We start from the raw sequence: 15,306 nt of genomic DNA, 5'->3' as shown, positions 1-15,306 counted from the left end.
ATGTGTCTGGTGTCTTCACTTGAATGAGAAGTAGGGGGAGATAAAAGAGAGAGAGGGAGGGAGAGAGAGAGAGAGAGAGAGGGTTGGAATGAGTGTGTGCAGGTGTGCTTGAGCAAGAGAGAGAACCAAGGGGAGGAAGAGTGTGTGTGTGAGTGTGTGTGTGTGTGTGTGTGTGTGTGTGTGTGTGTGTGTTTGCGTGCGTGTACATACAACACGTAGTTTGGGCACATAGAACATGGAGAGAGAAGAAAAAAAAAACAAACTTGACTTGTAGATGCTGAGTGCAATTTAGCCTTCAAGTCTATAAAAGTCGTGTTTTGATCAACGTTAGGCTATGTCTCAAATTAATTATTTCAAACAAATTGTCGCTACCGCCCAACTTCCCCCAACTTAACACAGTTAACCTATTTGTAAACAATTGTAAACAATTAAATATACAATATACAATAAAATATATGTAATGTATTGGGTAGATTGAGTACAGATGGCCGCTAGTTCAACTGCAAACATAACTCGTCTATCGTCATTTTTTGGACTTTCACTTACTGTCACAACTGTCGGTTGTACACGGTGTTGAAAATCTCCTTCATCTCCTTGTGGCCTGGTGGTTGGCCACAATGCCGGACTCGCTCAGCAGGTGTGAAAAAAGTTTGTTATTTCCGGTTATTTCTGGTCTCACGCTGGAGGTTGGCCTGAGACGGGAGCCTGCACCTGAAGACGCCTCACGCTGGAGGTCTGCAGCTAGACTCCTCTCAAGGACTTCCATCTCCCCTATTGTTGGACTACTCACAATCAACGCACTTTAAAGTACAGAGGACCATCTCTATGGAACAATCTACCTACATCACCTAAATCAATATCTACACTGGCTTTGTTCAAAAAACAACTGAAAAAATCATTTTTTAGTCACAAGTTGTAGCACTTCTGGATTTTCAATCTTTATTTTTCATTTTTTGTGCAAATTGGTTATTATTATTATTATTATTATTATTATTATTATTTTCTTCTTTCTCTTATTCTTTCTTTTATTTGCTGTGACATGAATTTCTGTATTATTTGTATTATAGACCACTGCTGTTGTTTTTATTTTCAGTTCAATTTTTACATAGGGGAGGTATTTTTATAAGCCTCTTTTGGCTTCTACCTCTCCTGCACAATGTTTAAATTTATTATTTTCACTGTTTTTATGTAAGTCATATAATGTGCAAATAAATTAAAACTAAACTATTTATGAGAGGTCATTCACATTAATAATGCTTATATACTGACATATTGAGCGATCTTTAGCCAAATGATTCTTTTGAGTTTTGAGTGAAATAGATTAATTTAAACTTCTGAGTTTCCAAGTACAGATGATTATCTTAGGCAGTTTGGATTCATCCATTTTATGTTTAACCATCCCATGCTGAACTCCAACCTGCTGAAAGTCAACTTCCACTGCATTCAGTTGTTCCATCTTCACTCTGTCAAACCAAGACTGGGAAGACTGGGGAAACTGCTGCAGTCCAAACACAAGCACACACTGAACTTCTTGTGCTTCATTCAGGCTAAAAAGTGAAGTATGATGTTAGTGATAATGACATAGCTGATATAAGAAAATGGTTTTATAATTTATTAAAAACAAAACTATTATATCATTCACTCCCTGCCTTGGTATTCAAATGGGTTTGTCCTCTTTCTTTATGTAAAAAAGGGGCCACATCAAGGCTGTCCCTCTTCACCACTTTGATTCACCTCAGTGCTTGAGCCCCTTTTTGTAAAGGAACATACACATATTGAAATATTTTAGAGTTCTTTCACTTTATGCTGATGATATCCTGCTTTTTATTACTATTTCATACATTTCTTTTAATTTATTAATTCATGTAGGTTATGTGAAGCTCTTAGCTGAGACAGTAAATAATATTTATGCAAAGAAAAAAAAACAAAAAAACAAACCAAAGCAAGTTTTTACTGAACATTCACAAACTATTTGGCCATTAATAGTGTTGATTGGCCTGTTGTTGACAATGACATGGATATAAGAAAATTGTGTTTTGTTCAGGACTTATGAAACTGGCACATGTTGCATGAATGATCAGAAAGATTAAGAAATGACAGAGACTTCTAATTTCTGGAAATCCAAAATCTCAGCCAGTGACATTTTCATATATGTTGTTTTTTTCATGAATTAGAACCAGTGAGAGAAATGTTCAAATGTTGATGAAATGTGTGACACTCATTTTTCAAGTTTGATTTTTCCACTGTCAGTATAATTTTGGCCTTTTGGGCAATTTGAAATGCTGCAAACTACTGAAAGACAAACTCTGATATGTTTTAGGAATCATGAACGGTTGTTAAATTGTATTTCAGTTAAATTAAAAAATGTTATGTTTGATGTGACTGTGAACAAAACAGAAATAACCAGCCTAACATCAACCTGTGAACTAAATTCAGCACTTGTAATGATGTTCATGGAAACAGAGCTGATTTGGTGAAAATGTCTTTATTGTCTTAACATAGAGAGAATACTGACATGAGTGCAAGCAAGAAAACATGATGATTAGAAGATGTAATGATGCTTGTGAGAGAGAGGCATGAAGCAGAGTGCAGAGTGAGAGCAGCTGCAGAGTGAAACCAGTAGCAGAAGTCCCAGTGAGTCAGGTCAGTTACTGGGAACACTGGTCTCTCCTCAGTGTCTCGACCTGCGGAGACTGGGAGCCCTGGGTGGCCTCACAGGTGACAGAGCCCAGCTTCCTCCACTGGTCTGCAGTGAGCCTCAGGGTGCTGCTCCAGCTGTAGAGGCCGTCCTTCTCCAGCACCCCGGGGCTCCTGCTCTGCTCCCAGCTGCTGCTGCTGCTGCTGCAGCCGTCCACCTTCCAGGCCAGCCTCCAGTCTGAGGGGAAGCCCTTGTTGGCCAGGCACATGAGCGTGGCCCTCCCCTGCTGCAGCTCCTCGCTGGAGGGGGGCAGCACCGTCAGGGTGGGACGGGTGTTAGCCACTGAGAGAGAGAGAGAGAGAGAGAGAGAGAGAGAGAGAGAGAGAGAGAGAGAGAGAGAGAGAGAGAGAGAGAGGTGGGATAAAAGAAGTTAATTTGAGGGAAAATAAAGTCCATCCTGTGGACTGCAGGAGGAGAACATGGAGGGCAGAGGAGTCTGCTGGTTCTGAGGATCTTGATGATTCAGCAGTGGGAGAGATTTGATGAAACTGGTCTTCAAGGTTTCACTTCCCTCTCTGAGATCAGTAACCATGGCAACAGACAGGCATCACTGCTCAACCATGGCAACAGACAAGTTTCACTGTTAAAAATAAAGGTTGAAAGCTGTACACTCTTGGTCCTATGTACAAAGGTTTAATAACCTAAAACATCAGTGTTTGATAATTACAAATTATCCACTGGAGGTTAAATCGTTTTACCACTGAGATTTCTTTGTGGAGGACAACATGTTGTGACAGACAGTTTACTACAGTGTTCACGACTGAAACACGGCAACAAATACACTCCATAACCGACAAAATAAAATTAAGATCAAGTTCATTGACAGGAATAACTTTTCTAACTCACTGAATTAAACCACTTCAGTATTTTGTTGAGACTTGATATTGATAATAGAGGATTATTATTAGTACTAATGAAGATGTGGCATGCTGTTTAAAGCATTAGTTTTGTAGAATGGCCGACTTTAACAGATTAAATGTTTTCATATATCACACCGATAAAGCAAACCAAAAAAAAATAATAAAAAAAAAATACACAAATTGTCAGGCAGAATGCACACCCTTTTTCTTTTTTTTTTTTTTTTGCTTTTTTGTAGTGATATTACTTCACATTTGAGAGTTTTTCAAACAGTCAGATTATCAGAATAACTTTAAAGATAAATATATAAAATTGTTTATTTTTCTAGACAATAAAATTACCTGATTCCATAAACTGTAAAATGAATTTTCCATAAAAATCAAACAGTAAACTTATTCTATTTTTACTTTTCATTATCTTTCGTCCATATTAAGAGACATATAAGATGTCATTGTTACTGAAGCACCATTTAATTTTAAATATAAGGCTAAAGACTAAGGACTGAAAGAATGGAAGAATAAAAATCAAAGAATAAAAACCATAAAGAGAGAATAGAAAGTGAATTTGAGTTTATGGAGAAATTAAAGGTACTTACAGTCAACATTCAGTCTGGTTCCTCCACCAAAAGTGTACCACAGTGATACAAACTCATTGAGGCGCCGTACAAAAACCTCTGACTGTAGAGAGACACGGCTCTCTCACTTTGAAAACAACAAACTCGCTGAGATCAGCCTCAGGCTTTAAAACTTAATAACAACTGACTGATATATTATCACTTACATTCAAACTATGTGAAAACTGGTCAATATTTATTACATTTATTTGTAATTTTTTTTTTTTTTTTTTTTCAGTTAAACTGATTTCTTCACCAGTAAAATAAAACACATAAATTTCTCTCATACAGTCTTTTTCATCATTCACAATTATAAAAGTTAAAAAGTCAAATCAAATCAAACCAAATAATTTTATTGTCATTATGCAGTTTAAAAAACAGCACAATGAGACATACTCATTCACTGACTTCATCAGTGAATTCTCTGCTTTTCCCACCCAAATTTCCTCCCTCTCCTCCACCATAATTCTACTTGGAGATTTCAATATACATATAGATAATCCTAATAACTACCTCACCAAAGACTTCATATCTTGCTTGGACAGCTTTGGATTACAGCAGTTCATCAACTTTCCTACCCACTCAAAAGGCCATATTTTGGACCTCATCTGCTGTTCAGGTGTTTCACCTTCTGATTATTCAGCAGTTGAGCTTCCCATCTCTGACCATATGCTCATTTCATTCAAAGTTAATGCCAATCTATCCAAAACCAAACTGTCTCGCACCATCTCCTTCCGTAACATTAAGGACATTAACTTAACTGCATTAGACACTGGTATCGCTAATCTTCCTTGCATCAACCCCACATCCACTCCAGATGAACTGCTCTCCCACTACAATAATGGCCTCCACAATCTCCTGGACACCCTGGCTCCTTTAAAAACACGGACTGTCTCCTTCACCCAATCTGCACCTTGGTTTACACCTGAGCTCCGCCAGATCAAAGCCAAATGTCGTCAACTGGAACGCCTCAGCAGAAAAACAGGTCTTACTGTTCATAAGGACATGTTTAAGAATGACATCCTCTTCTATAAGGACTCACTTTCTACAGCAAAATCCACCTACTTCGAAGAGTTAATCAGACAAAGCCATGGAAACACTCAGGCATTATTCACCCTGTTAACAAAACTCTACATTCACCAGACTGTTTCCCTCCCCATTTCTACTCAACGGACTTCTGTAATTTCATTGTGGCGTTTTTCAGCACAAAGACCGACAGTATTCATCAGCAACTAGCCCCTCTCATTTCAGCCCCTTCACCCTTTCCAGTTTTCCAAACCCCTTTCTCCCACCCCTTCTCCAGCTTCAAACTTCCCTCTGTTGCTGACATATCGGATTTCATCCATAAATCTAAACCCTCTACCTGTCAGCTTGATCCTCTCCCTACCTCTCTGGTTAAAGCCTCTATCCAGTCCTTGAGCCCTCTGATAACTGCTATTGTTCATTCTTCTCTCACCTCTGGTTTTGTTCCATCATCTCTCAAATCTGCCATAGTCACCCCAATTCTCAAGAAACCTGGTGCTGACCCTAACAATCTCAACAACCTTCGTCCCATCTCCAATCTTCCGTTCCTTTCCAAAATCCTGGAAAAAAACTGTTGCATCTCAGATTCATAATCACCTCTCTCTCAATAACCTCTATGAACAATTCCAATCTGGCTTATGTCCATCTCACAGTACAGAAACAGCTCTGGTGAAGATTACCAATGACCTCCTCATGGCTGCTGACACTGGACTCATTACCATCCTCATCCTCCTCGACCTGAGTGCGGCCTTTGACACAATCTCCCATACCATCCTCATCGACAGATTAGCTGCCATTGGTCTATCCGACACACCCCTGGACTGGTTTAAATCATATCTCTCTGGTCGCACTCAGCAGGTTCAATTGAAAACTTTTACATCACAACCCGTCCCCCTCTCCTCTGGTGTACCCCAAGGCTCATTGCTTGGACCTCTCCTTTTCATCATCTACCTCCTCCCCCTTGTCAGTATCTTCCGTAAATATAACATTCATTTTCATTGCTATGCGGATGACACCCAGCTCTACCTGTCCACTAAACCAACCTCCTCCCTTCCACCCACCTCCCTTTCTGATCAGTTCCTGCTTCTCCTACAATTTTCTCAAACTTAACAGTGACAAAACTGAGCTCCTTCTCATCGGCACCAAATCCACCCTTTCAAAGATAAATAGTTTCTCCATCTCTTTTGACAAGTCCTCAGTTTTCCCCTCCCCACAGGTTAAGAGTCTGGGTGTCATCCTTGACAGTACTCTATCATTTCAGTCTCACATTAATAATGTCACACGGTCAGCTTACTTCCATCTACAGAATATCTCACGCCTCCGCCCATCCCTCACACCCAACAGCACTGCTATCCTGGTCCACACTCTGGTTGCATCCCGTCTCGATTACTGCAACTCCCTGCTCTTTGGTTTCCCTGATAAATCCATCCATAAACTGCAACTTGTTCAAAACTCCGCCGCCAGAATCATTTCTAGAACCCCCTCTTCCAGTCATATAACACCTGTCCTACAGCAGCTCCATTGGCTTCCTATCAAATACCACATCGCCTATAAAATCCTTCTTCTCACATTCAAGGCTATCAACAACCTCGCCCCTCAGTATCTTGCTGAACTCCTTCACATTAACATACCCACTCGTACTCTCAGGTCCTCCTCCTCCATCCAATTAACCCTCCCACCTGCTCGCCTATCCACCATGGGGTCGAGAGCCTTCAGCCGCTCGGCCCCCCGCCTCTGGAACTCATTGCCACAGACCATACAACACTCAGACTCTGTCACTACCTTTAAATCCCGCCTTAAAACTCACCTCTTCAGACAAGCCTATGCACTTTAATCTGGAATGACATTACTGTTGCACCTTACTGTTGCTTTATGTATTGCACTTTGTTTTTCATTGATTATTATGTTTTATTGATTGTTTTTATTGTCCTTTTGTACGGTGACCTTGAGTGTCCTGAAAGGCGCCTTTAAATAAAATGTATTATTATTATTATTACTTGTGCAACCTCTAACAGCCTCCAAACAAGCATATCTTACACGTGCACACATACACACGAGTAATAAGCCCTACCATCATCATCATAATCAATCATTCATCTCACATATCCATACACAAATAAATAAAACATCGTCAACAACAGTAAAAAAAATATTGCACCACCCAACCCCTTCTGCCTCCCATCACTCCACCACATTGCACAGCCTCCGTTATATTGCACAGCCTCTGTAACAGTCTTCAATGCACAGAGTCCCTGCTGCTTGCTGAGCTCTGTGATGGCCCTGGGAGCTGTTTTGCAGGCTGGAGGTTTGAGCTTTGGAGGCCCAGAAGCGCCTGCCAGATGGGAGCAGGGAGAAGAGGTGATGCAGTGGGTGGGTGTTGTCCTGCAGGATGCTGTTTGCATGGCGGAGACAGCGAGTCCGAAAGATGTCATCTAAGGAGGGCAGGGGAAGACGGATGATTTTTCCATCTGTTTTGATGACTCGTTTTAGTGATTTCCTGTCATTGTCCGTGCAATTTGAGTACCATGCAGTGATGCAGTCAGTTAAAATGCTCTCAATAGAGCAGTGATAAAAAGTCTTAAGCAGATCTGCTGACAGGTTGTTCTTTGTTACAGTCCTTAAAAAAATAAAGCTGCTGGTGTGCTTTTTTTTTTTTTTTTTTTTTTTTTTTTTTTTTATAGCAGTTGTGCTGACGTCCAATTTAAGGTCCTCTGTGATCTACACTATATTGCCAAAAGTATTCGCTCGGCTGCCTTCACACACATATGAACATGAGTGACATCCCATTCTTAAACCATAGGATTTAATATGATGTGGGCCCATCCTTTGCAGCTATAACAGCTTCAACTCTTCTAGGAAGGCTTTCCACAAGGTTTAGGAGTGTGTTTATGGGAATTTTTGACCATTCTTCCAGAAGTGCATTTGTGAGGTCAAACACTGATGTTGGACAAGAAGGCCTGGCTCGCAGTCTCCGCTCTAATTCATCCCAAAGGTGTTCTCTCGGGTTGAGGTCAGGACTCTGTGCAGGCCAGTCAAGTTCTTCCACACCAAACTCGCTTATCCATGTCTTTATGGACCTTGCTTTGTGCACTGGTGCGCAGTCGTGTTGGAAGAGGAAGGGCCATCTCCAAACTGTTCCCACAAAGTTGGGAGCATGAAATTGTCCAAAATGTCTTTGTATGCTGAAGCATTAAGAGTTCCTTTAACTGGAACTAAGGGGCCAAGCCCAACGTCCGAAAAACAAGCCCACACCATAATCCCCCCTCCACCAAACTTTACACTTGGCACAATGCAGTCAGACAAGTACCGTTCTCTTGGCAACCACCAAACCCAGACTCGTCCATCAGATTGCCAGACGGAAAAGCGTGATTCATCACTGCAGAGAACACGTGTCCACTGCTCTAGAGTCCAGTGGCGGTGTGCTTTACACCATTGCGTCCGATGCTTTGCATTGTGCTTGGTGATGTAAGGCTTGGATGCAGCTGCTCGGCCATGGAAACCCATTCCATGAAGCTCTCTACGCACTGCTCTTGAGCTAATCTGAAGATCACATGAAGTTTAAAGGTCTCAAGCTATTGACTCTGCAGAAAGTTGGCGTCCTCTGCGCACTATGCATCTCAGCATCCGCTGACCCCGCTCTGTGATTTTATGTGGCCTACCACTCCGTGGCTGAGTTGCTGTCATTCCCAATCGCTTCTACTTTGTTATAGTACCACTAACAGTTGATTGTGGAATATTTAGTAGCGAGGAAGTTTCACAACTGGACTTACTGCACAGGTGGCATCCTATTACATTACTATTACAGCACCATGCTGGAATTCACTGAGCTCCTGAGAGCGACCCATTCTTTCACAAATGTTTGTAGAAGTAGTCTGCATGCCTAGGTGCTTGATTTTATACACCTGTGGTCATGGAAGTGATTGGAACACCTGAATTCAATGATTTGGATAGATGAGCGAATACTTTTGGCAATATAGTGTATGTCCCCAGAAACTTAAAACTGGAGACTCTCATCACTTCCACATAATTAATGAGCAGGGGGGAGGGCTCTTCTCTGTGCCTCCTGAAATCCACAGTGATTTTGTAAAACCCGGAGGCCGTAGGGCTTAAAACAACTAAAAACTAAAACTAATAAAACCAGGCTTCGTAATAATAATATTTTAAAAGGACTAAAAATGACAACGCCACCTAGGAGGGAGCCTAGGACTCTAAAAACAGGTTCGTGAAATCAAGCAGCAGAGTTTTTAAAATTACCACCAGGACAGAGAGTACGAAGAGATTTAATTAAACAATTATTTTGCCCTAACCCACAGTCACCACAGACGCCAGGAGTCTATAAAGTCTCTTGCTTCTTGCAGAGTCTCGGCACCGATCTGCGGGTCCTCGCGTCACACCACCGCCACAGGGTCAGCTCCGACACGGCACCTACGGGCACAAAGGACTCGGCGAGTAGCAGTCCGCAATTACAAGCGCAGGGTAGCTCTATACGTCAAGACACACATAGACCGCCAAGGCAACGATAATACTCACGGTTTTCCCGGGTCGCGAGTACGACTGGCGACCCAGGCCGGAGTAAAAATGGCGTTGGCGGTCAGTCTTGCAGCTCCGTTGCGCTGTCCGGGGGAAACCCCTCGTCTGGTCTCGGTCTCGGCTGGTTGTCTCCTCCGTCGCCGCCACGCTACCGTCGCTACCCCGTGCAGGACAGGTGTGTTCGTTTCTACCACGCGCCAACCCGCTCTCCTACTGCGCATGCGTGAGCTGCTGCAGGTTTCTGTTGCTGAGCGAGTGCTGTCCCTGTTTGTTTGTGCTTTTTGATACGCACTATGGATAACCTCCACTCCAGTCTGCTACTGCAATCCAGCAGTTGTGGACTGGTGTACACCAAAGAGGAGATGCTATCGCTTAAGACCAGAGGAGGACCCGGAATTCGGGATGTTATCCCCACGGATCTGTGGAGGAGCTACCGTGGCTGCAGAGCCGGTAAGGCACGAAGGGCTAAGCTAACGGCTAACGCTGTTAGCCGGAGGCGCTTCAAGCCCTCCATTCCCTCCGTCATCATGGGGAATGTGAACTCCCTGCCGAACAAGCTGGACGAACTGACGGCACTGTGTAAGAACGACCAGTGCTACCGGGAGACCAGTTTGTTTGTGCTCACCGAGACGTGGCTGACGAGTTTTGTGCCAGACGCTGACGTGGAGCTGCCCGGTTTCACCACTGTGAGAGCTGACCGGGACACGAACACCACTGGGAAGAGCAAAGGAGGTGGGCTGATCATTTATGTCAACAAGAGATGGTGCCACCCGGGACATTTGACTGTTAAATCAGTGCTTTCTGGTCGGGATCTGGAGCTAACAGCTATTAGCATCAGACCGTACCACATGGCACGTGAGTTTTCACATGTTATCGTCCTGGGTGTTTACATTCCACCGAGGGCGGACCCAGAGACTGCACGTGAGGCCATCTGCACCACTACCACTGCTCTCCAGACACAGCACCCGGAGGCTCTCATCATCATCTCAGGGGACTTCAATCATGTCACCCTGGACTCCACACTTCCTTCACTCCATCAGTATGTAGACTGCCCTACCAGGAAGAACAGAACCATCGATCTGCTGTACACTAATGCCAAGGAGGCATATACAGCCACCCCCCTCCCCCCACTGGGCAAATCAGACCATAACCTGGTGCAACTGCAGCCCACTTACACCCCCTTGGTAAAGAGACTGCCTGTTACAACTCGGCAGGTAAGGGGATGGTCCCCACACGCGGAGGAGGCTCTCAGGGACTGTTTCCAGATCACGGACTGGGATGTTATTGTGGGCTTGCATGGGGAGGATGTCGAGGGAGCTGTGCAGTGTATGACGGATTACATCAACTTCTGTGTGGACACGGTGGTCCCTGTCAGGACAGTCAGGTGCTTTGCCAATAACAAGCCCTGGGTGACCAAAGAGGTCAAGGCTGTCCTGAACAGGAAGAAGCAGGCGTTTAGGAGCGGGAATGGGGAGGAGTTGAGAGAGGCACAACGTGAATTAAGAATCTGCCTGAAGGAGGCCAAGGAGGCCTATAGGAGGAAACTGGAGAACCAGCTGGGTCGTAACCAGGTGCGGGAGGTCTGGAATGGCATGAAGACCATCACCGGCTGCAGAAGGGGGAGCGGTGCAGTGGAGGGGAACATGGAGCGAGCTAAAGAACTGAACTTATTCTTTAACAGGTTCGGCTCCCCCTCCACATCCAGCTCCTCCTCCCAGTCCTCCCCCAGCCCTCTGGACCACCACCATCATATCTCCTCTCCTCCTTCTGCCTCCCTCTCTCCTCCACCTGGACCCTGGGAGGGTGAGGAGGGGGAGTATAGGAGCCTGGTGACGGACTTTGTGGCGTGGTGTCACCAGAATGAGCTCCAGCTAAACATCACCAAGACCAAGGAGATGGTGCTGGACTTCCGACGGGCACCCCCTTCTCCGCTGCCGGTGGTCATCGAAGGCAGGGAGGTGGAGGTGGTCAGCAACTACAAGTACCTGGGACTGCAGCTGGACAACAAGCTGGACTGGTCGACCAACATGGACTGTGTATACAAGAAGGGGCAGAGCAGGATGTACTTTCTAAGGCGGCTGGCCTCCTTCAATATCTGCTCTAAGCTCCTTCATATGTTTTATCAATCCATCGTGTCCAGTGTGCTGTTCTATGCTGTCGTGTGCTGGGGAGGCGGGGCAAGGAAAAAGGACAAGAAGAGACTGGACAGAATTATCCGCAGAGCTGGTTCTGTGGTCGGACGGAGCCTGGACTCTGTGGAGACAGTACTGGAGCAGAGGACCATGTCCAGGCTCCAAGCAATCCTGGAGAACACCAGCCACCCCCTGCACACAGCCTTCTCCCAGCAGAGGAGCTCCTTCAGTGGCAGATTGCTGTCACTGAGCTCCTCCACCGAGAGATTCAGGTCCTCCTTTGTGCCCCGTGCCATCAGGAGGTACAATGAAGCACTTGGGAGGGGAGGGAGGGCGGTGGTGAGGAGGGTGGAGAGGTGATGGAGATGGCAGTTCTGATGACTGCACTGGCTGGTGACTCTAGTGGCTCTGGTCTGACTGACTATCTGTTTTTATTCTATTTTATAGGCCAGCTATTTATTTTTCTGGACATGCCACTTTATTATGTTATTATATTATTTTATTTTATGTAGCACACTATTGTACATATGTTTGTTCTCTGTGTCATTGTGTGGATGTATGTATGCAGGCAACAGAGTCCACAGAATTTCCCTCGGGATCAATAAAGTACATATCTATCTATCTATCTATCTATCTATCTCTCCCTCTGCTGTCGGGCCTCTTCTTCCTGTGCTCCCGCTGTTTAGCCCTCCTCCCGCCACGGATTGGCCGAGGGAGTCCTCCTCTCTTTCCCTGAGTGGCCGGTCACGCTGTCGATCAAGTCCGCTACACGTGTAGGTTATTCCTAATCAAGTCCAATTAAGGCTAGAAGGATGTACAGTAGCATGCACATAAAAAACAGTAACACAATAAAACCCAAAGCATAAAAACTAAGTTAAAATAAATAAAATCATGCATAAATAAGTTTAAGAACAAGCATAAAACTGCAACACCACACAATAAAAAAAACCATCACTTCTGCCTTATTACAATTTCTTTTGTCTTTTTGACATTTAGGGTCAAGTTGTTTTCATCACACCATCCTACTAGCCTGTCGACTTCGTCTCTGTAGGCGGTCTCGTTGATGTTGCAGATCTTCCCCACCACAGTCGTGTCGTCAGCAAACTTTATTATGGTGTTTGAAGGGTGGGTGGAGAGACAGTCGTATTGTATATATTACTTTATTTATTAGGTTGAAAGAAAGGCCACAGTAAAAGTACATTAATATAGTGTTTTTTTTTCTGCAGAAATCTGGGGAAAGTAGTAATGAGGCAGTATGTTAAAATGATATACACATTCAGAAACGCCCTGATGAGAGTAATGTGTGTCCCTGTTGGAGTGGGTCAGAGCATTTCCATAGAGAGCCACTTTGCATCAGCAGCACCATGCTCCAGTGCTCTGGGAGAGTTTATAGTCCTGAGAGTTGAAGACTGGATGACTGACAGCTGTCCTTCATGACAACAGAAGCCCCAGAAATCCTCCTCATCCAAACATGACTTGGAGCTCCATCCTCATCTGGACTCTCCTCTGCTGCTGCTTGACAGGTAAAGTCCAGAGAATCAAAGTCCTCTCCTCTATGAAGATCCGTCCCTCTGAAATGAAGCGGAGAAAAGCATGACGCTGCTTTGTGTTTTTGTCTGTGTGTCCTCAGAGTCCAGAGGCCAGGTCACAGTGACTCAGCCTGGAGCAGTGAGCGCTGCTCTGGGAGCCTCCGTCACCATCACATGTAAAACCAGCCAGGATGTTTATGTTTATTCTAGCAGCTACCACTGTTTAGCCTGGTACCAACAGAGAGATGGAGAAACTCCTAAACTGCTCATTTACTATGCTACTACTCGAGCATCATGGTTTCTAGGTCGTTTTACAGGCAGTGGATCAGGGAGTGACTTCACTCTGACCATCAGTGGAGTCCAGGCTAAAGATGCAGCAGTTTACTACTGTCAGAGTCTCCACTCTATCAACAGTAAAGGAGTGTTCACACAGTGAAAAAGCGTCGTACAAAAACCTCCCTCAGTCAGACTGAACAGAAAGTGAAGTGACTGCTGCAGCTGGAAGCTACTGCAGGGACTGATACAGTTCACTGAGGACACACACACACACACACACACACACACAGTTGTGGTCATTTAAATAATTTAAAGTAAACATTTCCTCAGCCCACATGAAAAACCCTTCCTTTGCCCCAGATTACGCCTGTCTGTTCCTCGGCCTGTGTGAGAAGGAGCACATTTTGAACCCAGTCAAAAACAAATATCTACAAGACATCATCTGGTGGGGACAATACATCAATGACATCATTTTCATCTGGAAAGGCAGGGAATCGGACCTTCTACATTTCCATAATTATATGAATTTGATCAATAACAATATCATATTGTCCCTAGAATACTCAAAAGACAAAATCAACTTCCTTGACCTCACTATCTTTATAGGAGAGGACCAACAGCTGCACACCTCCATCTACAGGAAAGCCACAGACAGAAACACCATCCTACACACTGACAGCTTCCATCCTCCTCACTTAAAGAAAAACATTCCACAGGGCCAGTTCTTACGTCTTAGACACATTTGTGATCCAGATCAGGATTTCATGGCACGGTCTCACAACATGGCAGAGAGATTCACTGAACGCAAATATAAACCCAGCATCATCTCAGAGGCACGCCGGAAAGCCACCACCCTGGACAGACACTCCATGCTGCATGGCACCAAGCCAGCTAGAGAAAACACCAACAAGGTCTGTTTCACCACCACAGACAGCACTTTGGCACCTCAGATCAACAACATCATTAAATCTAACTGGAACATCATCACCTGTGACAGCACACTCACCACCCCCATTACCTCCTACAGAAAAGCCCCATCCATCAGGGACAAACTCGTCCACAGTTCTCTGCCTGCCGACCAGAAACAATCTTGGCTCAGGAGACCAAGGGGCAACTGCAGGTGTGGTAGCTGCAATCACTGTAACAACATCACACACACACAAACATTCATGACCCGAGAACAAACCATACCTACCAACACAGACACTTCTTCAACTGCAATACCACCTTTGTTGTAGATCGCCTCACCTGCACCTGTGGATGATTTTACATTGGCCGCACTAAACGCAGACTCAGGGATCGCCTCAGTGAACACAAATACACCATCAGAACAAATAACCCGGACTACCCCATGGCCAGGCACTTTAATGAATCCCACAACAGCAATGACTCCCTGCTCAGAGTCGAGGGGATTGAACATATCCCCCTGACCACAAGAGGGGGTGATCGCCTCCAGAAACTTCTCCAGAGAGAGACTTTTTGGATTTTTAAATTTGATGCCATGACGTTTCCTGGCTTAAATGAAGAAACAGACCATAGACCTTTTCTATAAAACACCTGATCCCATACCTATACTCACATTCACACATACATACGTACATACATATATACGTTTTTTTCCCGTTACTACCCTCACCTAAAAACCTT

General features: G+C 44.4%; 1 gene segment (V, D, J or C); it reads right to left on the bottom strand.

Annotated features, from left to right (window-relative positions):
* Positions 1 to 2,518: 2,518 nt before the first annotated feature.
* On the bottom strand, positions 2,519 to 4,185 carry LOC115367355 (Ig kappa-b4 chain C region-like; the record flags this gene model as incomplete). The annotated part of the segment is given in 2 exon segments: positions 2,519 to 2,980; positions 4,152 to 4,185. Coding segments are annotated over 2 exon segments (366 nt in total), but the record flags the coding sequence as incomplete, so codon positions are not given.
* Between the last annotated feature and the right edge of the window lie 11,121 nt (positions 4,186 to 15,306).

Source organism: Myripristis murdjan, chromosome 11 (genome assembly GCF_902150065.1).
Source record: "Myripristis murdjan chromosome 11, fMyrMur1.1, whole genome shotgun sequence".
Taxonomy (NCBI): Eukaryota; Metazoa; Chordata; class Actinopteri; order Holocentriformes; family Holocentridae; genus Myripristis; species Myripristis murdjan.
This window is presented reverse-complemented; position numbering and strand designations above follow the sequence as displayed.